At 51.7% G+C, this 23,272-nt stretch overlaps 1 protein-coding gene across 2 annotated transcripts in view; it reads right to left on the bottom strand.

Annotated features, from left to right (window-relative positions):
* The window catches only part of SAMD4A (sterile alpha motif domain containing 4A), a 110,515-nt gene that overhangs the window by 4,810 nt on the left and 82,433 nt on the right, over positions 1-23,272 (bottom strand). Inside the window, exons 3-10 of one of the 2 annotated variants that reach the window (XM_009893903.1) lie at positions 16,949-17,212; positions 11,012-11,121; positions 10,268-10,354; positions 7,130-7,424; positions 5,126-5,211; positions 2,378-2,496; positions 1,693-1,731; positions 1,102-1,128 (exon numbers count right to left, since the gene is read on the bottom strand). In XM_009893903.1, coding sequence (XP_009892205.1) covers positions 1,102-1,128; positions 1,693-1,731; positions 2,378-2,496; positions 5,126-5,211; positions 7,130-7,424; positions 10,268-10,354; positions 11,012-11,121; positions 16,949-17,212 — 1,027 coding nt within the window. The remainder of the gene's footprint in view (positions 1-1,101; positions 1,129-1,692; positions 1,732-2,377; positions 2,497-5,125; positions 5,212-7,129; positions 7,425-10,267; positions 10,355-11,011; positions 11,122-16,948; positions 17,213-23,272) is intronic. The other variant, XM_009893904.1, reaches the window with a different exon arrangement.

Raw genomic sequence — 23,272 nt, 5'->3', positions numbered from 1 at the left:
GACCAACAGCCAAATGTCCCCAAGGTGCCCCTGCGTCGCTGCGAAGCGCCGGACTGATGCTCAGCACCCCGTGCCCTGCATCGATGCTTGCCACCCCCTGCCCCGGACCGACGCTCACCACGCCATGCCTGTCCCACAGCCACAGGTTCACTGCCAGCTCTGCTCCTGCCCCAACCCTCCCATCCCACGGAGGATGGTCCTCCATCCTCCACGTGCAGCGGGAAGGAGGACGTTTGGGCATCCCACAGCATCTTCCCGTCCATTCTTCCCATCTGCCAGTCTCCTTCCGTCCCTTCTGCAGTTCTCAGAGCCACATTATTTTTTTTTTTTAAATTTATTTTACTCCTGCAGAATAGGCTTGTTCTTAAATGCAAGCTAAAATAACGCATTTAACTTCCTGGGCACTGAAGCTAGTGGCACCCAATTTCTTGGGTTTTTACTTAAACTCTTCGTGCCTTTGAGGTGTACAAGATATCTCTCATGTGTTGATTCTCTAGTGTCTGATAAAGGTTTATTTTATGCTGTTGGGTTTTCTCTACTGGGAATGCTTGAAGGGCTGGAACTTCTCCCCTTCAGGAGGTTCGTTTTTACACACGGTCCTCTCTGAGATGTCTCAAGTTCTGTAAAACTTGGTTAAAATGACTTAACAAGTCCAAGATTTCCCAGGGAGGGGCTGAGCAAAAGGCTTGTTTGTGCAGACAGGGGACAGGCTCTGCACCCGCTCCCGTCTCCGCAACGCAAAGCCTCATGCAGCAACCTGTGGTCAGAGGAAAACCATCTGGACCCAAGACCACGCAGCCCAAATCTTCCGAGACGTCGATCTCAAGACACAAAACCATCTTTCCTCCTCCTCAGGGAGGGTCGGACACGCTGACATCCCTCCCTGTGTGGGTTTTTCCACGTAAAACCGGAGGAACGATAAAAATAACCAGATAATGTTTGGAAACACACACACAGCGTGGGTCTTCTCGCCATGCAGCGTCGGCTTGGGTGTCTCTGCCTGATTAGCTGGGCAGCAGGACGGCAACACCGGTATGACGTTTAAGCCCAGCCAAAGACAGAAGCGCTCTGCAAACCCACAGCCACGGTTCCTCTGATGCTCCTCGTTTCCCCTGCCTTCCTCCAGCACTTCATCACCCCCGCAGATGTTTCAGCTCACCTTCCTCCCAGCCCCCATCTCTCCTGCTTGTGCGGACGGCTGGAAACATACTTCAGATGACACAAGCACGCTGGGATCCCAAAACTGGATAATTTTACTAGGCAGAAGTATGACGGGGCTTCTTTTAACCTTGTCCAAAAAAACGCTCTTGCCATTAAAACCCCATGAGAAAAGCAGGACCGGCCGCATGCTCCTTCCTCATCTGCAGCTTCCCAGGAGCAGGAGAAATGCAAAATGCAAACCACCCAACAGCAGGAAGAAAACTGGAGAGCATTCTGGGCGGCCCCGGGAAAGGGACTGGGATCATTTCAAGCTGGCAGCTCTACGTTGTGCTTGGGGTCAGCCTGGACACGCTAAACTGCTGCACTGGTGATGGCCCAGAGCAAACCGGTCCATCAAAAACCTTTGCTCTCGTCTGTTCTGCTTCTGATCCTGCCACGAACACTGAAATCGTTTGTTTTTCCATTCCAAAATATTTCATTTAGTTCCACTGGGGAACACTCCGGTTCCGTGCTCGTTCCTTCTGAGCTCACATCCCAGCTGTCCCAATGCTCCCACTTATCTCCAAACCTCTTTCTTTCTCAGAAAAAAAGAACTTGCACACAACTGCAATAAAACAGACTTAGCAGAACGAAACAAAAGGCTGACGCTGCTGTTAAAAACTGATATAAAAATATCCGTTCTTGCCATAACACGAATGCTTTCTGGGATCACCTGAAATCCAGCATCACCGTGGAAGTGAGCAAAGATGATGTTCACCACACATCCCCACCCGGGCTTTCTGACCGCAGCCCCCGGCTCTGCACCCTCTGCAGGCTCCAAGCCTTTTTTTTTTTTGCCAGTTGATGGCTTTTTGGTGAAACTCCGGCGCTGATGTAATTAGGACAGGGCAGCAGCAGGGGCAGAACCGGCCGCCCAGTGCCAGGGATAAGCTGCACAGCTGGGAAGCACCGCGTTTGGAGCCAGGGAGACACGGTGGGAACCGGTGGGGCAGGCATCGATCACACACACAAGCAAAGTTCCTGCCGCTTTCCCTTCCCAGCCAACGCCTGGGGTTTTATTGCTGAAGCTTTCCCAGCCCTCCTCCCTCCCGAAATGTGGCTCTGAACCAGGCAGGATCGGTCCCTCCCTGCTGGGAGACATCGGTCCCTCTCAAGATGCTCTTGCTGGACCCCCAGCCGCCTGCATCCATCCCTCCCCTCCCGAAATCCCGCGTACCTCCTCTGCTGCCGATAGCCTGACAGCTCCAGGAGGGATTTCCGAGGGAAAGACCGAAAGAGTTTCTGCACCTGCTGTTTCCATGACAGCAGCCGCTTCTTCTGTATCTCTGTAAACGCCTGCCCCCCAAAAAAGAGAGAAAAATAGGAAACAGATGAATATTTTTCTGGACAAAGCGAGTAGGGATGCGTGTGTGGGTGTGTGCGTGAAGAAGAGCTGCCAGAGCAGACAGTGGCGTGAGCGGAGCCCCATCAGTGAGTCCAGAGGGAAACCCAGGTCTCTCTCAAGGATTTACTCATTCTTCAGCAGCGTCCCGTGTGACCAGTAGGTCGAGGGAGGTCATTCTCCCCCTCTACTCGGCACTGGTGAGGCCACAACTGGAATACTGTGTCCAGTTTTGGGCTCCCCAGTTCAGGAGGGACAGGGAACTGCTGGAGCGAGTCCAGCGAAGGGCAACCAAGATGATTGAGGGACTGGAGCATCTCCCTTATGAGGAAAGGCTGAGAGAGCTGGGATTCTTTAGCCTGGAGAAAAGAAGGCTGAGGGGAGACCTTATTACTACTTACAAATATCTAAAGGGTGGGTTGAAGGAGGATGGAGCCACACTTCCGGGTGGTTCCCAGTGACAGGACGAGGGGCAATGGGTGCAAGTTGGAACATAGGAAGTTCCGTTCCAACACACGATGTGCTCCGGGCAGTCCTGCTTTAGCAGGGGAGTGGGACTAGATGATCTCTAGAGGTCCCTTCCAACTCTGAAAATTCTGTGATTCTGTGTGCCCCAGAGCGATGGACCGGCTCTGCCCCTGAGAGCAGGGCTCTCCCAAAGCTGCCCCGCCACCCCTCCCCCCCCCCAGACCCACCGCTCGTGCTGTCGCAGGGGCGCCCGGCTCCCCGCTTGCTGCTGGGGTGGGAGCGCAGCTCCCTGCAAGGTTTGATGGCTGATCCCCAACGGGTGGTGACACTTGTCACCGGGATCCGCCTCTAGAAAACGCGTTCAGGGAGGAAAAACGCTGGGATACGGAGAGCAGAGCTGCTCCGTGGCATCCCGCATCCTATCCTCCATCCCAGGGCTGGGCAGAGCTTGGGTCTGCTCCTGGCACCGACAGCCTCCATGGGAGGTCACCTGGGGTGAGCCCCGTCACCCACCTGGGCAGGGGACAGGTCACCCATGCAGGGGACAGATCTCCTCCTGAAACGCCCCAGGCCCGCAGGAGGGCGGTGTGGGTTACGGGGATGCCCACGTGCCCGCCACCGCTAACTTTAGACACCCAACGTCTCTGTGCTGCCGGCAGAGAGGAGCAGAGGTCTCCAGAGGACAATTTGAGGCTAATTAGCGCCTGACTTGATTGCTCCGAACCACCCTCCAGAAGAGACACTCTCTCCGGGCGCTGATTACACCGGAGCCGATGCAGACGGTGATCCTGGGACACCGGCTGGCACTGGTGGGGTGATGCTGTGTCATCATATCTATCCTGGGCGCTCCTGGAAAAAATGAGCCCCTCTGCAGCTTTGTGTCTTCCTGGCTTTCCTCTCCAGCCCTGGGAATCTCCTCCAACCATCCTTCTCCTTTTCTTGACACCTCTGCTCCCCCAGCGCTGCCCCGCTCGGCCGCCCAAAAAGTCCAGGCACCATTTCCAGGCTCCGATGTTCTCCCTGAGGGGAGCAAGTGGGAGCACAACGTGCTCTCCCCTCCAACCCCCACGGCTATTTTCCACTGCCCGTGCCTGTGTAAAGCGCTGAGAAGACCATACCCACAGCTCTCAGCCTGTCTTGCCGCAAACCCAAACAGCGGGTGCCCCCCCCCCGGTATTTCACGGGGCCAAATGTTGGCTGACACCGCAGGCGCCGCCAGCGAAACCCAGCGAAACCCCCACCCTGATCGACAGAGCCATCCAGGAGCAGAGGTCAAAAAATAAGATGAAGCGGTTGCATTTTGCCTGGTATCCAACTATTTCACCCCGATTCCGGATCCGTGGATCAAAGCTTTGCACAAGTACAGCTCGGGCACCAGCTTCATCTGCAAAGCAAGGGGCTGCGAGCTGCCCCTCTCCTCTTCCACGCAGCGTGCAGCACATTTTGGGGCTTGCAGCTACCAGCCCTCTCCAGAGGAGATCCTTCTGTGCTTTGACAGCGTATTTTTTTATCAACAAGTAACTGAGAAACGTTTAAAGCTCCCACGAGAGGGCATGCAATCTCCCCCCGACCACTGCCATACGGGCAGGCGATGAGAAGCAGCTTGCTCTGCCAGGGGTACGAAACGCCGCAGGACAGCGGGGACGCCGGCCATCCCTCCCTGCCACCGGGCAGGAGCGTGCCGGAGCGCCGCGGCACAGCCTCGGTCGTCCCAAGCCATCACCCGGTCAAAGCAGATCCGCCGGGAGCAGAAAGAAATGCCCCCATTGCAAAATCCCAAGACCACGTGCTGCGGAAAAGGAGGCGGCAACGCCGGTTCTGTCTGCCTGTTCACGCCAGGATTTTTTCTTTCATCCAGCTGCTGGTCAGACTATCACAAGCCGGATGAATTTCCCAGCTCCGGGTATTGGCAATTAAGCGAGGGTGTGTGGGGAGCAACATTTCCATGCACCATGTTAGAGCTACCGCCTGCTCTAGCCCTGTTCTGTCAGAATTACTATTAATACCCCCCAAAAATATTTGTGTTAGAAACCAAAAGGTTTACGTAAACAAATACTTTGGAAACAGTTTCTAAGTGATGAGAACAACAGTTTTAGATGATCCGTCACGACTCACCTCGTGGATTAGACATTTGTCTATGAGCTGTAAATAGGAACTTATATTCTCTTCGTCAGGTCGGGAAACTAAAAGTTGTGTGCACACTGGAAAAAAAAAAAGAGAAGAGAAATGAAATGGGTATGGGGACACTGAGCTGGGGTCTGAGGGGCCCAACGAATACCATGGATGTCCCATTTCCCGTGTCCCAGGAGTGAGTCTTCTCATCAGCGAGAAAAAACGCCCTTCCCCAATTCCTGCCGTGCTGTCCTATATTTAGGGCCAGATTTTGTTCTCCGTTACGCTGGTGTAAATCCAGAGAACACCACTGGAGTCACCAAAATTAGACCGGAGCAAATCAGGGGCTCAGGATTATTCCCTTTTCCTAATTACAATATACCAAAGGCACCACCGGCTCGAGCTCCTGCTCCTACAGCTAAAATCTACCCCTGCCGCGAACAGATTCCCACCTTTCCTGGTAAGATTTTAACCTCTTTTGGAACTAATGCCATAAAAGCGAGTGGAAATGAGTTCACAAAGAAATGAGTCTCTGCTGTGGTAACCCCCGGGCAGGGATGCCTTGTGGTTGAGGACACTTCGTCCTGGCAAAGGCTCGTGCCGTACGTACAGCTTCGTGTGTGACGGAGGCATTTGTCACGGGCTGAATTCATCAGCAGGTTTAAAATGGGGCCAGAAACCCACGTTTGTCTGCGCTTGCAGTCAATTAGCTGGGGAGAAATTTTGCACCAAGTTTTTATATAGGAAATGTCTAATCTCTCTTTTTTTTTTTTTTTTTGCAAAAAAAGATCCGAAACAGGGATGTGGCTGATATTTCTTTATGGGATCCCATTGAGTTTCTTTCTGTTCCTGGTCTCCTCTGGTCTCCACGCTCTTTTCCCCAGGGAGGTCTCCCTCCACACAGCCAGCACCGACACCTCAGATCCCACTGAGGGGAATTAGGACACATCCAAGCTCATAGAAATTCACTCAAAAAGCCCTGTATATGGCACAGGAGGTTGGTCCCCACCCCACATTGCTCCTTGCACCTCCCAGTGTGTCAATTCTGCTGCAAAGCCCTGCACCCCTCACCAGCCATGGAATGGCACCTGAGCCATTCGGATGTCTTCTATCTGAGGGGCTTAAAAAGGAGCTTAGACCCATCTGATTTGCACTCAGGGCAGCTCACACTAAGCCCACGCACCAGTGCTACCCCCACGCAAGCAGAGCAAGTCCAAGGGATGCTGCCGAGAACACCTCTGGACCGGTGGGATGCTCCCAGGGCTCTGAATGAGAAGGGAGGGGATGCGATCCACTTCCGACCTGGGGCAGGGAGAGGATGCGATCCATCCCTGACGTGGGGCAGGGAGAGGATGTGATCCACCCCTGATATGGGGCAGGGAGAGGATGTGATCCACCCCTGACGTGGGGCAGGGAGAGGATGAGATCCACCCCTGACGTGGGGCAGGGAGAGGATGCGATCCACCCCTGACCTGGGGCAGGGAGAGGATGCTGTCCACCCCTGACCTGGGGTGGGGAGAGGATGAGATCCACCCCTGACGTGGGGCAGGGAGAGGATGAGATCCACCCCTGACGTGGGGCAGGGAGAGGATGAGATCCACCCCTGACGTGGGGCAGGGAGCGATCCCCCCCTGACGTGGGGCAGGGAGAGGATGCTGTCCACCCCTGATGTGGGGCAGGGAGAGGATGCGATCCACCCCTGATATGGGGCAGGGAGAGGATGCGATCCATCCCTGACCCGGGGCAAGGAGAGGATGCGATCCACCCCTGACGTGGGGTGGGCAGCCCATGCAATCGCTGCCCATCTCAAAAATCACCGCCCACCTCCCCACCCACGCTTCTTACCTTTCACCACAGCACGACGGGGTCTCAAAAAATCATCACCCCCGAGGAGTGCGGCTTCTAGGAGCGCAGGGAATGGCTGCTGCCAGCGCCGCCACCGCACGCACCCTACCCCAGAGCAGCTCTCCCTAGCCAGGACGCCAATAACAAGTGACAGCCGCTCACCTTTCCCCATCACTCTGGTGAACTGTCCGGGCAGGTCACCTTCGGGCAAAGGGGCCCCCCCGGACTCGCCCTCGCATCCCGGTAAATGGTGCTGCTGCATCCCCCCCGCGGCAGAGTCCTTGCAGTCAGAGCCTTGGCTGTCTGAGCCCAGCAGGGAGGAGGGGTGATGCGAGTCCGCGTCCCGGCTGTGCTCCTCCGTGCTCGAGTTTTGGGATGAGTAGGCTTTGATGGGGGTGAGGATCATTTGGTGTAGTTCCTGCAGCGGGACACGCAAGTTGCCACCTTCCAGGATGTCCTGCGGGTTTAAGTGGAGAGAAGAGGGTTTGTCTCTGCAGGGACAACGGGACATCGGCTACGAACCAGACTCCTGCTGTTACACCCCCAAGAAAATCCCCAGCAAAGGCCTCGCTCCTGCTCCAGGAGGTCTTTGCTTAGAGCAGGGGAGTGTGGAGCTGCTGCAAGGACTGTGCCACATCCACGGATGCGTTCAGACCTGAATCTCCAGAGATAAATGTGCCCCGTCAACCTCTGGCACCCAAAACCAGCAACAATCCAGCTTCAGCCTTCCTAAATTTCCACCAGGAAGATGCAAACCTGAGCAAAACAGGTTGCCCAGAGAGGTTGTTGAGGCCCCATCCCTGGAGGTGTTCAAGGCCAGGCTGGACGTGGCCTTGGGCAACCTGGTCTGGTGGGAGGTGTCCCTGCCCATGGCAGGGGGTTGGAACTGGATGATCTTCAAGGTCCTTTCCAACCTAAACCATTCCATGACTCTATGATTCTATGAAACCCCATGAGAGCGACTCATTCTGTGAGATTTCAATTCCCAGACCCGCGTGTATCTTCTTCCTTCCCCAGCAATCCCCCAGTTGCAACATTTGAATTGGAATTGTATTTTTTAATGTGGGCTTGTCTCTAGTTTCCAGTACCGCCTTCCAGCCCGGCTCTCCATTAACTGCTCTGCCCCAAACTGTGTGCCATAGCATCCTTACGCCCTGGGACCACTGCAGAGCTCAAGACCACGCTGGGATGCAGGAGCCCATCCTGCAGGAGCGAAGCTGGGATGTCCCCGTCCGTGGGGGGAGAGGATGCGGAGGGGAAGGGAGGGTTTCAAAAGGGAGCAGTGTGGGCTGTGGTCGGACACAGAAGGGGAGACCACAAGGCTGCAGGTGAATTTATATCCCTAGACCAAAAATATTCAGCTTGGAGATCCTGAGGGAGGTCCACCTGGGAGGGAGGGGATTTGGGTACACCCTCAGCCTTGCTCTTGGTTATAGTGTGGATCAAGAATTCCCTTTCTACCCTCCTCCCACTGATGGGAAATAATTGCATTTTGGTTTTAATGTAACTTGGACCAGAAGAGCTCATCACAGGCTCCTGCAGGGTCTGGCTTGTGGGACGCTGCTTGGAAAGGGGCAGCTTTTGGGGGGAGTCCTAGGGAAGAGACAACAAAGTGGGTTCACAGGCTGTGAGAGAGCGAGCCGAAGCCCTGAAATGGTTGTTCACCCTAATCCCTGCTGCAACCCCAGCTTCCTCTTGGATGTCTTAGATCCAGTTTTCTCCAAGACCTGGTGTCAGTCTGCTGGGCACTATTTTTTGGGGGAAAAAATCCCGCTCTGCTAATCGGTGGAGAGGGGTGGAGCAGCTCTTTCCAAGAAAGCAGTAATCTTTAACAGCGAGACACTGCCCAAAAAAAATCAAGTCCCACAAATGCTATTGTTTAGCAAAAAAAAAAAAAAAAAAAAAAAAAAATTGGATGGGAAGCCTGGAAAAGCAGAGACATCCCCTCCCAAGTTAAGCAGCTCGCAGGCAGCTCCGAGCCCCAGCAAAGTGGGACACGGTCGCAGCCCCGCAGCCCCAAACCCACCCCAGGAGGGTTCAGAAGCAGTCCCGGCCACTTCTCTCCCCCGTTTTACAGCACGCGTGGCCGGTTGTGTCAGCTGAACTGGTCTCACCCTCCCGCGCCGCCACAGTCAATCAATACCATATTTCAAAAGCCGGGCGGAGAGGCAGGGGAAGAGGCCGGGCAATCGCCTGGAAAACGCATCGCCGAAGCAAAGCTCAATCCAGCGGGCTGTCTCTTGGATTTAATAGTTGTTATTATTAATATACGGAGGTAAATATGGCTTTATTAGCTCCTGCCACACTCCCAGTACAATCCCATATTATAAATAGTGAAGCAGTGAGCTAACCAAAACACCAATAAATAGCAACACACCACATAAGTATTTAAAAGCCCCTAGCGGGAGACTCTGCAAGTTGCTGTTTGAAGTCGGTGCAATTAAATATAATATAATATTGCGATAATAAATAGTGAGAGGTTGGGTGAGCTGCTCCCAGCCAGTCTGTGGTGCTGGTGCTTCCCTAACAGCCACTTCTGCAGAGTTTAAGCTTTTGTTGAAGGGACAAAGAAGTTTCTATTTGTTCTCCTTGAAAATTCAAGCTGTTGTCCAGGCACTGAGGTGGGTGTCTGGCTTTTTATCTGGGGATAGACTGCCCACATGACGCTCCAGAAAAGCACAGTGGCCCTTGACCTGACAGACACTGGGAAATCCCATCTCTTTTTGGGGATGGAGAGGTAGGGGCAGGGCTTGGGGGTCCCCGTACAGACTGCTGTGCATGGAGGGGTCCCTTGAGAGGGACAGTGGCATTGAGATGGGAGAGTAAACCGAGTGGCCAAGGGACAATCAGGAGTTACAGGCTCTGCTCAGTTGGTTCTCCAGCAGGAGAGAGGACCACGCTGCCTGGTGCAGCTAGAGCTGGTCCTGCACCCCGGTTCAGCGGCTGGGTGACCACCTTCCCATCAGTGTCGCTGGGATGGTGTCCTCCATCACCTGGAGCTCAGGTGTTTCCGAGCACCCTGGAGCCGGGCAGGGCTTGTACCAGTGCTGCAGGGTATATCCATCCCAGCTGTGTGAGTGCCGGAGACGGGTTAGGACCCACTCTGCAAAATACAGCCCCAAATTAAATCCGCATCTGGTACAGAAGTGTTCGAGACACCACTCAAGATGTGGCAAAGGCAGGAACAGATTTCTCTGCGAAAGATCCCAACAACGCATGTAACCGAAGAGTGCTCCACCCCAGAATTAATTCCTGGCCTCTTGAAAAGGAGGAAATACAAAAGTGGTTGCGATTACTTACCCTTTCTAAAGATTTGAGCAGGTTTTGTCTTTCTTTTAGCTTTTGGATACTGATGACTATTTTGTGCCTTGCGCCTTTGGTAACGTTCTGCAAAAAACAGCACAAAATCTGGCGTTAACATTGCCACAGGACAGCTGGGTCAGCCCAAGTCCTTCCTCCCCTAAACAGAAAGGGCTGACATAAATTAATCAAATGTCTGAGTGCAGGGATTAGCAGAGGACATCACAGAAAATCACTTAGAGACTTGATGAAGATAGAGATTTCCAGCTAGTCTGTCCCTCCCCAGTACACCTCACATAACGAAAGCAAAGAGCAGAGCAGCCCTCTTCATCCCAAGGATAACACAGAGGTAAATCTGAAAGCAGGGATGTTTTCAAAGGTTAACAAGGCAACTGGCCACCAAAACCCCGCTGACTTTAAAGGAGTTGGGTACTGTGGTCTGAGTCCCTGAAACTCCTGAACTTAATCCCAACTGGAAAAAAACCCCAAGCACAGCTCCCAGTGATGGGACTTTCATGCTGGGACTCCAGTAAGAAATCTAGGACAAAACCTTTTTCAGGTACAATGTGTTTTTTTTTCACTCCCCAAGATCCAATTTTCCTTTCTCTGTTTGCTTCCCAACCACCTGCGGGCAAAACGCCTTCCACGTGAAGACACAAAAAGCGGCATTGGAGACGTCTCATCTACCGACCGCACAAGAGTCGGGACCGCGGCTGATCCCTTTATGACAGATGTGGGACGTACTTGTGCCTCGAGCTGGCATTCGGTGAGGGCCATCATCTCCTCGTACGTCATCTGTGAGAAGAGGGCGGCGTACTTGTGCAGCCGGAGGCTCTTCAGCCAGGCTGGGACATCTGCAGCACAAAGGTAAGGAGATAAGAGCTCCCGTTGAGTTCATGACTCCGCTTAACCACGTGCCATAGCATCAACAGCAACACAAGGAGTTGATTAGGTGCCATCCAACATCCCACCGGTGCTTCAGAGACCTCACTGAACTTCATGGACCTTTTGGAGGACACAGTGCTATGGATATGGATGGTAGGAGGAACCATCCCCTGGATGAGGATATAGTGCTATGCATACTGATGGTAGGAGGCACCAGCCCCCAGATGAGGACACATCCTCAGAAACTGGGTTTCTGTGGCTGAGCTGCTGGGAATTAGTCCACAGGGAGCCAGTCTCACGCCACTGCACGCCAAGCTCCACGCTGGCCTTTTCCCAGTAACATGGGAACCGCCAAAGCTAACGGCGTGGTTGAACTTAAGACGAGCAAACGGCTGTTTTGCAGATGGCAGACACTGATTTATGGTGTGAGGGAAGATGGTATGTGCTTTAATTTAAATGGCTGGTTACAGAGAAATAAAGAGATTTTTTTTTTTAGCATGGAAAAACAATGTGCCACCAAAGATGGTCCCACAACCTGTTTCAGAAGGGTGATTTGGGGCCTCAAAACACACCAACTGAAATTACTTCTTCCTTCCCAGCCATCTTCTGCAGTGTAGCACCTCTGTGCCTGGCTGGATGGGTACCCAAATATACTTATATCTTCCTGACATCAATGCGGTTTCACAGGGAGGGAACTAAGAGGGGAATCCTTCCTCTGCAGCATGCAAAACCCCACCAGACCCCATGATGGGGTGTCCTCCACGGAGAAGGCAACGGGATATGCGCATCCCCAGCTCCATCCTGCTCAGCAGCTACTCAGGGTTTTACAGGTTTGGGTGGCCTGTGGTGACACCCCACAAGGCTCTGTGCTGCAGATATCTGTGCTGCAGTGCAACACCGTGCTCGTGACGATGCTTTTGCTTTGCATCCTAAAGGCTTCAAATGCTGTGCCAAATCAGGACCTGCTTTATTTAGCACCTACAACCCAACAATAGCTCTGCTGTAGCCTACCGAGCTCACGCGCTCTGCTACCAGCAATACTCTTCTCCATTAGTCCTTGTCCTCTTCCCCACCGGTGAGACACCCAGGGGCCTGTCTCAACCCACGCCAGGTGCAGTCACAACGAAAAACCAGTGTTTCAGCCCCAAACAGCACCAAACCCCACACCTTGAATGGAGAGAGCAGGTGGACGCTCAGGAAATGTCTCTTTTGGGGCTAAATACAAGTTAACAGCAATACTTCTGCTCTCTTTGATCATTCCTGAGTTGATGTAAGGGGTATGTGTTGAGTGGGTGGTGGATCCCATGTCCCACAGCAGGCAGGGGCTGACGGTGCAGGAGAGCCCAAGGGGAAGGAGCGATGGCTGGTGGCGAGGCTGCCCCGATGGGGTTCCTCTGCCCAATGTGCCCACCAAGGGGGAAGGAGAAATGGGGGCTTGCACTGGTTTTGGTAGGGATTTCTACCTGCGATGTGCTTCTGCTGCTGGGCTGGGGCTGCTGTGGGTGCTGGTGGTCTGCTCACCACCAGCACGAGGACAACCTTCATGAACACCTCCTATAACCTCTAATATGGCCAACCTCAAAGGTTGTCTAGGCTGTTTCGACTGCAAAGTTTGAGGCCAGACTTGCTTCAGAAAGGGATGAGATGACACAAGGAGGACAGTCCCACTGCTGGGACCCATTCAGCAGTATGGGTGGTCACAGTCTCCAGAAAGCCCCAGGCTGCTGAGTGCCAGATGCAAGTCAGGGATCACTGCAGACCTCTTCCCAAACCAGGACCTCATCACTGGAGGCGACTGGGCAAGATGGACCATCGGTTTGGTCCCCCACGACAATTCTTAGATCTACCAGAAGTCTCCTGCTGCCCGCTGCCCAGGCTGACCCCAAACCCCACTCTCATCCAAGCGGAGGTGATACAAACAGCCCCCAAATGCTTTTAGCTCACGCTCTCCATCCTCTGACACAGGTCAGGATTCCTGTTTCAGTGAAGTTCCTCAAATGCTGCACAGAAAACAAATCAATCCCACACCAAACACAGGGGCAAAGCCGTTACCGAGCATGGATGGGCTGAACTTTGTTGTCTTCTGAAAGTCACGACACGCAACAGTCCTAAACAGTCCTAAAACCCACTACCAGAGGCCTCTTAAATCAATCTGCTTAAAAAAATTAAAAGCTATTAGCAGAAAGCCCATTAAAAGCTGTTAGCAGAAAGTCCTCTGTCTCCAGCGCAGGTGGGGAGTGCAGGGACCGGCAGGCTCGAATCTCAGCTTCATCTTAACGCAAAACCACGCCGTTTCAGCAATGACACATTAAAAGTCTGCCTGATCCTGTGTCCCCTGGGGACATCTGCCTTTGGTGCACGTCCGTGCCAATGGCAAAGCCCACAGGGATACCTTCAGAAGAAAGATGCAACTTCACATAGATGTTAAATCTTGTAGAAAAGCCATTTCATAGAATCACAGAGTGGTTTGGGTTGGAAGGGACCTTACCAATCATCTCGTTCCAACCCCCTGCCATGGGCAGGGACACCTCCCACCAGCCCAGGTTGCTCCAAGCCCTGTCCAACCTGGCCTTGAACACCTCCAGGGATGGGGCAGCCACAGCTTCTTTGAGCAAATCCAGATCATCCCCAACCTTTGCAGAGGGTCAGAGCGCAGGAGCAGCTCTTCTCTCCCTTTGCATCAACCTCCCTGGCCCGCCTCCTAATTTTGGGGAGCTACGACGGTCCCAGAGCCCACTTCCCAGTGGGAATGGCAATCCCAGGAGCGGGCTGGGGAGAAGGAGCCACCCCAGCACAGAGGGACAGTGGTGGGGCTTTCCCCCTTCCCATAGGGAAGAGGCAACCAGGAGGTGCAAGTTCATCTAAGGAGATTTTTCCTTGGAAAGTCAAACTTCCTAATGATCTCCATGGAGCAGCAAGCCGCCCACCCGCAGAGCTACTCTTTAATCACCGATTACCAGGAGCTAATTGCGAAGTCATGGCACAGCTGTCAGAAACGCTGCGTCTGATGTGAGCAGCAAAGCAAGGACTTCCATTCTGCTCACGTGCACTGTCCCTTGTAGGCATTAAACACCAGAGTTCGTCCGGCACACGTGTATCTGGGTGCTGGCATAGAAATTTAGAAGAAATTTAGAAGGAAAAAAAAAAAAATATATATACACATAGGCCAATGTATACATTCTAAGCTATGGACGTACTCGCAGCAGAAACCCGGCTCTACCCAAACCAGTGCTGTGCACTGGGAAGTGATGCACAGACGAACGGGCTCCACAGGGAACAAAGTGTCCTCGTCTGCCCCTGGAGAAACCAGGGGCCGGGAAAATGCCAAAGGGCACTTTTTCTTCAGCACAAAGACAGATGGAAAGGAGAGAAATAGGTGACATCAGGGGAGATGAGCTCTTAACCCACGTCGGATGGGGGTCTGTCGTGGGTCTGGTTTCCCCACTACCCTCCTGGATGCCCCGGAGGGTGTTAAATAAGAAGCAAGGTGACCGAAGGCGCGGGTGACACCAAGCCACAAGAGCCTGCAGGCGCTCGGGGAGACGTGGCTGTAATTCAGAGAAGGGACTTGGCAAACGGAGCAACCGGTCTGGATGAAATAAGATGCAACCCAATAAAAATGCACAAAGTTGTGCGTTTCTGTAGGAACAAGAAACGGCACGAACTGAGGGCAGGGAACGGGCAGTACTTTTTTTTTTGCAGGAAAGCTGTGGGGGTACAATGGGTCACACGCAGCCCGCGGTGGTGTGTCATTTGAGGACGATGAGCTACGCAGCCACAGGAACGCTGTCTGTATGGCAAGCAAGCCTCTGCTCTGCTCCCCAGTCCAGTTTTGGGCAACACACCTTCAATAAAATACGGACTTTCTGGAAAAAAACCCAGCAGAGAGAAGCAAGAACGACCCCAAGTTTAGAAAACACCATCTGGGAAGAAGCTGGATTGTCTCAGTCTAAAGAAAATACAGCGGAGGGGGGGAGGACACGACAGTCGTAGACACCAGAGGCTGTAGACATGTGTTTTGCACGTCCCTGGACAGCGGGACAAAAGCTATTTGGCTGACTCAGCAATGAAGGGAATCAGGTTTAGATGTCTGCAGACCTTCTCCCAGAAAAGGAGAATGCTTAGGAAGGGACGGCCCGAGGAAGGACAGCCATCTCCCCTGGGGGGCCGCATGCAGGAGTTTATTTAATTGATTATTGCTCGTGGACTGCCGGGGCAATAGTGCCTTTGAGTTTTGCAGATTTGGCCGTGCAGATCGACTGCATTGCACTGGAAAGTTTCTACACGTGCAGGTCCCGGAGCTGCAGCTGTGGATCACAGGGACCCGAGCTCCCCACATCTCCTCCCCAGCTCCATCCGCAGAAACCAGAAGAAACGTAATGTTAAGTAGACCCCACCAGCTCCCGAAAAGGGTCTCCTTGATCTGACAGACTGCAGGATCCGGCCTCAGGCGTGGAAAGCCTCGGAGACCCTTCATGCTGATCACACCTTAGTCCTCACCATGGTCATGGCGACCCTTCCAAGCCTGCCTGCAGGTCCACCACAAGGTCGCGCAGGCAGCGAGAGCCACAGGTAGACACAGAGCTCACAGCACTGCCGGAGACGAAACGCTCCCTGGCTGAGCTACCTAATTAGGTGTTCATTAGCAAGCAGAGCCGCTGAGAAGCAAAGCCCGGCTCTGCGAGGCCATCTCAGAAAACTCTCCTGCCACATCTGCAGCCCACGGCCCCCGCCCCAGAGCAACGCTACGGTGCCACATCCAGCCAGGGAGAGGGCTGAGCCCCGAGCATCCATCTCATGGGGGAACCGTGAGGGTTTTTTTTTTTCCACGCATTTATTTCATGCACATCAAAGTCATGCAGTGCCAAGTCAAACGCAGTTCCACATTACAGAGATTTATCCACATCTAGATTTGTCTGTAATTAGAATAAAACCAGACCTCGTGACTATTTAAAAAATACACTTATTTCCTTATTCTGATACATCATTGGTCTTTACACAACACAGTCGCTTTGCATTAACGAAAACTGCCGTCATTTAAATCAGTCTCTGATAGCTGCGGGTTCATTTTCAGTCATTTTGTTTGTTCACAAGAATATACAGCCTATGTGTTTGCCCAGTTTTTATCTGTTCATTCCTCCACAGCCTGCAGTTTACTCTCCATCTCTGACTGCAGCAACCGGGTTTCATTTCTGCATTTCTGCATTTACCAACAGGATGACATATATTTATTGCTAAAATCTCTGTGAAATGTACGTGTAATGGGAAAAACAGCTGAAGCACTCAGGATGAATTCACTGCAAAGAAGCATCCTAAGCCGAAACTTCCCCAAATACTTGGTGGGTACCAAACGCGGCAATGGTGAATCACACGTGGCTTGCTACACCTATGCTAAGCTATTTTTCACCATAATTAAAAAAGAAAAAAAAAAAAAAAGAGAGAGGAAAGAGCACCACTCACAGCCAAAAGCCAGAGGCTATGGAAAAAATCCAGCTTTTTGGAAAGCTGACAGCTTGCAGGATTTTGGGGCAAAAGCAGCCCACCAGCACCCAACTGTAAGACATCAGATCAGGACCAACCACTGCTTAAAAGAAAATCTTAACTTATTCCCCTAAACCCTAAATTCCTTAAGCCGGGAAGACACGCCGCGAGGCCCCGCTTGGTTACAAGGATTCTCACCCAAAAACCGCCAACCGAGCCCCGCGCTGCCGGGAAAACGTCTCTTCCCCTCCTGCCTCTGGGTGCTGGGACCGGGGTGGGGATTTCGGGGGGAAAGCGTCTGTTTTTTTCACTCACCTTTCATCCCACTCCCTTCCTCCTGGAATGTGTTACGAGCGGAAGGCTGATCTTCTAAATGTTCACTCCCACCACTTCCCGAAGAGGCTACACTGCTTTGTGGAGACAGGGGGGCATGATCGGAAGGGATGCACTGGGGTCCTCTAGCTCGTAAGTCCTCATGAGACATCCATCCATGTCCTAGAGGTTGGTTTGGCACATTCATGGGTGGGGTAAGGGACACAGAGCGTTTCAAAGGGCTGTGGTGTGTCTGGCCTGAGAGAACTGAAAAAAAAAATAAAAATAAATAAAATCAAAGAGGTTATTCCCCCCTCGCGGCCCGGGATGCAGCAGAGTCCCCCGCAAAAAAAAAAAAAAAAAGAAAAAAAAGAAAAAAAGAAAAATTTCAATGAAATCATAAAATGGGTGGTGGTGGGCCACGGTGCCTCGCTGATGGCTTCACGCTGCCCGCGGCTACCTCAACCCTACCCTGAGCTCTCCGCTTTGCCTCCCGGGAAGCAAAGGGGACGGGAATACCTGGGAGGAGATGGGGTTACACGAGCTACGTCGGGTCGCTTAAGGAAAGGCGTTGTGTGGATCGCATCTCTGGGAAAAATAAAAATAATGGAGTGGCTCTGGAGGTTTTCACGTACCAACAGCAAATCCAGGCATGGAACGGCGCTGGGCTGCTGCCTCTTGCCAACCCTGGAGCCCGGGCGGTCGGATCCCTTACAGGGACGGCACCGCTGCCATTGCGGGCGTCAATGGGAATTTTCAAGTGACTACACTGAGGCCATGAAACTCGCCCTGCTAAAATCATCCATCTTTCAGCTTTCTTTAGCATCTTCCTGGGAAAGGCATAAAAACCCCCAGGATGGGATTGTCCTCACACAAGGGGAAGCTTCTCCGTCTCTCCCTTTGGGGTAGGACTTGGCTTCTGCCCTGAAGCATGAGCATTTATACATCTGCCTAATGTCATCAAGGAGGTACTTATCATCCATAGAAATGTCTAAGATCCTACTAAGATCTTGCACTTATTCAAGCGATGAGAGCATCCCAGCTTCACCACCCATCAGGCGTGCTTCCACGCACGCGCCTTTTAACCTACCGCAAGAGCAAACGCCCAAAGCGATGCTGAAAATACACCCACCACAGAGAGGTGAGGCTGAATCCCCCGAAAAAATGATCTTTGGAAAGCTTTGGATTTGGTTTTCCTTCCCAGTTGTACATGGGTTTGTATTTCCAGGCTGAAATTTGGACACCACCAAGATCAATTTGGTTTTTTAACGAATTACTTAACACCACTAAGGAAAGAGCGATGCACCAACTCCTGTGATTTGGGGTTATTTCTCAAGAAAGGCTTTACAGTGGGTAGGTATTTAATTGCCTTTCAGTAAGTACAGAAATACGTCCTATGCAGGCTAGAGTATTAAAAAGACCCCAAATCATAGATTTTCTGACACTTTTTGGTAGAAGTGTTGCAACTTGAATAGATTTTTAAATACAGTCTTTACTGAATGGTCTCCGTTTTTCACTGCTCTTCTTCCATACCGTCCCATTCATTTGTAGTTATCTCCTTAAAGATTTAGATCTCTTTTTCCTGGGTCTGTTGGTTAGCAGGGGTAATATGTGGTATTTAGAGGAAAAGACGGATATGGATGAACTAGCTTTGTTTCCTGTAATGAAAAATATGAAAAGGTTGGTCTGCTGGCTTAGCAAAATTCAAATTCCATCATTCACAAAGTCACTAAACTGCCGGTTAAACCATAAATGCAGTTAATGTATTTTAATGTACGGATTTAGGATGTAAAACACTTGTTTAACGTTTTATTGCAGTTACTCTCAGTGAAATTAGTGGAACTTCACGGGGGCTGTTTCCTGATAACTGAGACTCAAAAAATCTCTGGATTTAGCTGTCGCTCAGCCGAGCCGTGTCTCATCCCCCACCGGGATAACCGGGACAAGTGCTGGACCGAGAGCTACAGGAAGGTCCTTTCTGGTTTGCGTCAAACCCAACGCTGCTGTTTTCAGGGTGCCCCGGGGTACAGATGTGGGGTTCACATCGTGATGGCCAACAGAACATCTGCACTGGTCTGTCAACAAGGACTTATTTCTAGAGCCAAGGGCAAATTCTGCAGAAATACACTGATTTCTGACAATTAGCAGCTGTAAGCTTCACTGTGGGGCAGATGAAACAAAGAGCTGATTTTCTGCTCCAGGGAAATTTGAGGGCAAAGGGGTTAAAACGACCTTTCAGCCCCCATGAAACCGAAGCAAAAACTTTCCAATTTTTTGTTCAAAATCAAATTTCTTAACTCTGGACAAAACCTGAGGGAAATCCATCGTTCTTGATGCTTTTCCTCCTAAAGCGCCAAAGCACTGGAGCTCCCCAACGCCCTTTTTTGCATCAGTAGGACTTCATCAAACCTACTCACGGCTCCTCCACGTGTTATTTCCTAATATAAAGGAGTCTTAGCGGAAAACCCCCAGCCAAGTGTACTGTGCTGTAAAAGTTAAGCCGGGTTTAATTCCCAGCTAAAGCCTGGGGGAAAACCCACCATCAAAGCCACGTCTGCTGACCAGAAGTGGAATGAAAATGAGCAAGTAGCAGGGTTATAAAAGGAGGGGAGAGGAAAAACACCAGAGCTCGTTTGCATTTATTAAGCACCTGTAAAAAGCAGCCGGTGCCACATGCAGCTGATGGCGGAGGCCAAAAACCTGCAGATTTCTGCAACACCTAAATTGTTCCTATTTCTGAAAGTGTTTTCTCCTCCCAGCACATAACAGTAACACCGCGCTGCGCAGGGAAGCAAGGGGATGGCTTACGGTGAAGAATTTGTTCCCTTCCCATTAAATAGCTACAGAAACATCTTCCAGAAGTCTCCTGGCAGAAAAGGATATCAATGAGGACCTGGGATTGTTTTCGGGGCAGTGTTGTGTTTCCTACAGTTGTGATGCATCCCGATGGGGAAAAAGGTCTTGGCCGAGTTATTTCAGCTCTTGGCTTTGCAACCGTACCCCAAAAGCAGCACCGTAACAGGGCTCTGTAGATATCAGATCACCCTCCCAGGAGAAAAAAAATAATTAGCACTAAAAAAAAAATAAAATATAGTGGGAAATATGGGAAAAAAACCCCTCTGATAAACCAGTTGAAATACATCACCAGGGCTGCGCATCGCAGTGGCACCACCCAGAGCCCCCATCCACACAGAAGGGGGGATAGAAGCCACCCTGAATTCGTTGTAGGAAAAACCCTGGTTTAGGAAATATTTGTGCCCTTCGGATGAATGAGAGATGCAGGGGAAGGGGCAAGGAGGAGAGGAGCTAATCGCCTGCTTTTAGGAGGCGAAGGGCTGCTCCGTTAGTGCTCCCTCTTGCAGGGCGTACACAGCAGCTGGTACCCTGCGGCATTTAAGCCATCCTCCCCCCACCAAAATCTTGCAAACAAGAGGACATTTTTGGCTTAAATCCAGCCCAAATTCCTTCCCCAGCACCAATACCCTTGCAAACTGCTGCTGCTGCTCTTCCATCTTAATTTTACGTCCCCTAATTAGAAGCTGGTGTCGGCTGGAGGAGAAATAATGAACTCCGCAGGACGGCCAGGAACAATTAGAAATCATCCAGTGCAACCTATAAAAATTAGTTCCACTTCTTTCCCTGAGATAACGCAACGCTGGAGTCCAACAGACCGTGTTTTACTAAACCACAAGCATTTTTACTGAACTACGAGTTGATTCACACAACTTCACGAGACGCGGTGGGGATAATTCCTCCGCAAAGGATGCTCTACCAGCAGAAAAAGTCACCAACTCTTTGAAACCACCCCAGCTACGGCCGGTACCAGACATGAATTATTTAAGAGCTCTTAGCACTGGCATAACTTTAGGCTCCGCTGAAGCCCTTCTGGCTGCAACAGACACCGATGAGCAACACCGTTTCTTGCAAACCCTCTTACCCGTTTCCACCAGCACTCGGGCTTAAAAATGCTGTGAACCCCGGGCTGGCACCTGCCTGGCGTGCACTCACCTCCCCCTCTTTTAATCTGTAACCCTCAGAAAAGGCATTAATAAATGTGCATATTTATTAATGCTGCTGTTCGTGCTCATGCCCTCAGTTTCTCGAAACAGAGGCTGCAGCTAATGATTTTCAAAGAGTCAGTTTAACGTAGGTCCTTCCCCGTTTTTGACAATCCTGTGTGTTTTTTGGATGGTCCAAGGTGAATTTGGGGCTGCCGATGGCTGAGCTGAGAATTCCCATCAGGATAAGTCACTTTCTCAGTCGCTTGCTAAAATAAATGGTCCACGTGTGCTTGAACTTCAGCAGAAGAAAGCCAAGAGTGAGTTTATAACCTTACACTCCAGCCTCTTTTTTTTTTTCTCTCTCTCTCTCTTTTTATTACAAAAATACTAAGCTTTAATTTAAAAAGGAAATCTAATATATTCTTCTGGGGTAAGATAAGCCTTCTGGAGGCGGCCAGAGGCACGCCTGCCTTTCTGAGCACCGCGGCGGTGCGAGCCGCACGAACAAAGAGAGGAAACCACCGCTCCAAAGTGCAAGCCACGCTGGCACATGGATCCCCTACAACTTGTAAGCGTGTCCCACTTCTGTTTTAGAAGTGTTTTCCTGGCTGCCACAGGCTCATTTAGGCGGTGCAAGAACCATCTGCTGCCCAGGGACCCACCAGTTGCTCTGCAAAGGCATTGCCAGTCCGGCTCCTTCCACCCACGTATCCGATGGGACAGGGGCCAGAGCAGATCAGGGTCCTCCCCACCATGAGCAGGCTGGTGCTCCACCACCACAGCTCTGAATGGCCACAGGGGTTGTGCTCAGCCCACGCTGGACCATGTTTCCTTGCAAGAAAGCTCCTCGTGGCCTCTGGATCGGGGTCAGCTGCAGCCCAGTAGATGCTGCTAAATACAACACCTTTGAGATGAGCTTGGGGCATTTTGCATCCTAGGGAAAAACGTGATAAATAACCTGGAGCCAACGGTGCTGAGATGTACGAGGTGCTGCTGATGCGCTCTCAGGCTTCAAACAAAGCTTGGCTGAATATTTCCAAGGGAAAAAAAAAAAAAAATTAAGAGGATGGAGAAGGAATGATGGTGACGATGCAACTGTCCTGGCTTGCAGGGCTGCCCATCGCAGGAGACGGCTGCAGACCACACTGCCGCAGGGATGGAGCAGTAAGGAGCATCCCTGTGAGGGCCACCACCTCCCGGGGCAAAACTGGCTTTATCACGGACCAAACCCTGGCTGGGCTGGCAGGCACAGCAATGTGCTCAGAGCAACTCAGAGGCTGCAAGTGCTTTCCCCGTGAAGACCTGGGTTTCGGCTGTTTTTTTTTCCTCTCTCTTCCTTTTTGAAGTGGTGTTGCCTATTTTGGTAGGCAAGGGCTGATTTCAAGAGGGTTTTTGTTCACTGAAGCCCATGTGGAACAGCGTCAGACATTTGTGTTGTGGTTTCTCAGGGTTTCGGGCCAATTTTTCAGCCTGAGAAGGAAAAAGCCACCCATTCCTGTAATTAGAGCCGAGGAACTGGGCTCTGCAGGCAGACCTTCCTCCAAGAGGGGTGCAGGCTGATGTGAGTGTTTCCACCCAGGTCCGGACCCATCGCTGGGTACAGAGGAATGTTCAGACCGTCTGCTCTCCCGGTGCGCCCTCCACCGCTGCACGGTCCCCACCAGGTCCCTGACACCCAGAGGACCTTCACAACAGCCTCATGACCCTTTATACCAGTGCACAGTCTGTACAGCAGATTACAATTCAGAATAAACTATAATTCAGAATAAACTAAAAGAGGGAATATTTAGACTAGATATAAGGAAGAAATTTTTTACACTGAGGGTGGTGAGACCCTGGCCCACGTGGCCCAGAGAGGTGGGAGATGCCCCATCCCTGGAAACATTCCAGGTCAGGTTGGACGGGGCTCTGAGCAACCTGATCTAGTAGAAGATGTCCCTGCTCATGGCAGGGGGGTTGGACTAGATGGCCTTTAAAGGTCCCTTCCCACCCAAACCATTCTATGATCAATAATGTCCTCCCCATGGCTGGAGAAAGGAAAAAGCACTGCAAGGTGCATGCTGAACTCTTTTGGAAATTTTTTTTGTTTGTTCTTAGTCTAAAAATGGCACTTCTTGGCTGCAAAGCTGGTTATGGTGCATCGTCAGGCGGTGTCCCATCGTGTACAATTCCTTTTCTGGTCTGTAGGTAGCCGGAGCAGCAGCTTGACCCCAATTTGCTATACGAAGCGGGGATGTTTTTAATCCACCGAGGCCACAGGGTCTCTTGCGCAGCCCGGAGCCACCCCCACGGAGAGGGAATACCGAGCAGCTCCCGCAATCCCCCC

This window comes from Charadrius vociferus, unplaced genomic scaffold (genome assembly GCF_000708025.1).
Source record: "Charadrius vociferus isolate BGI_N301 unplaced genomic scaffold, ASM70802v2 scaffold49, whole genome shotgun sequence".
Taxonomy (NCBI): domain Eukaryota; kingdom Metazoa; phylum Chordata; class Aves; order Charadriiformes; family Charadriidae; genus Charadrius; species Charadrius vociferus.
This window is presented reverse-complemented; position numbering and strand designations above follow the sequence as displayed.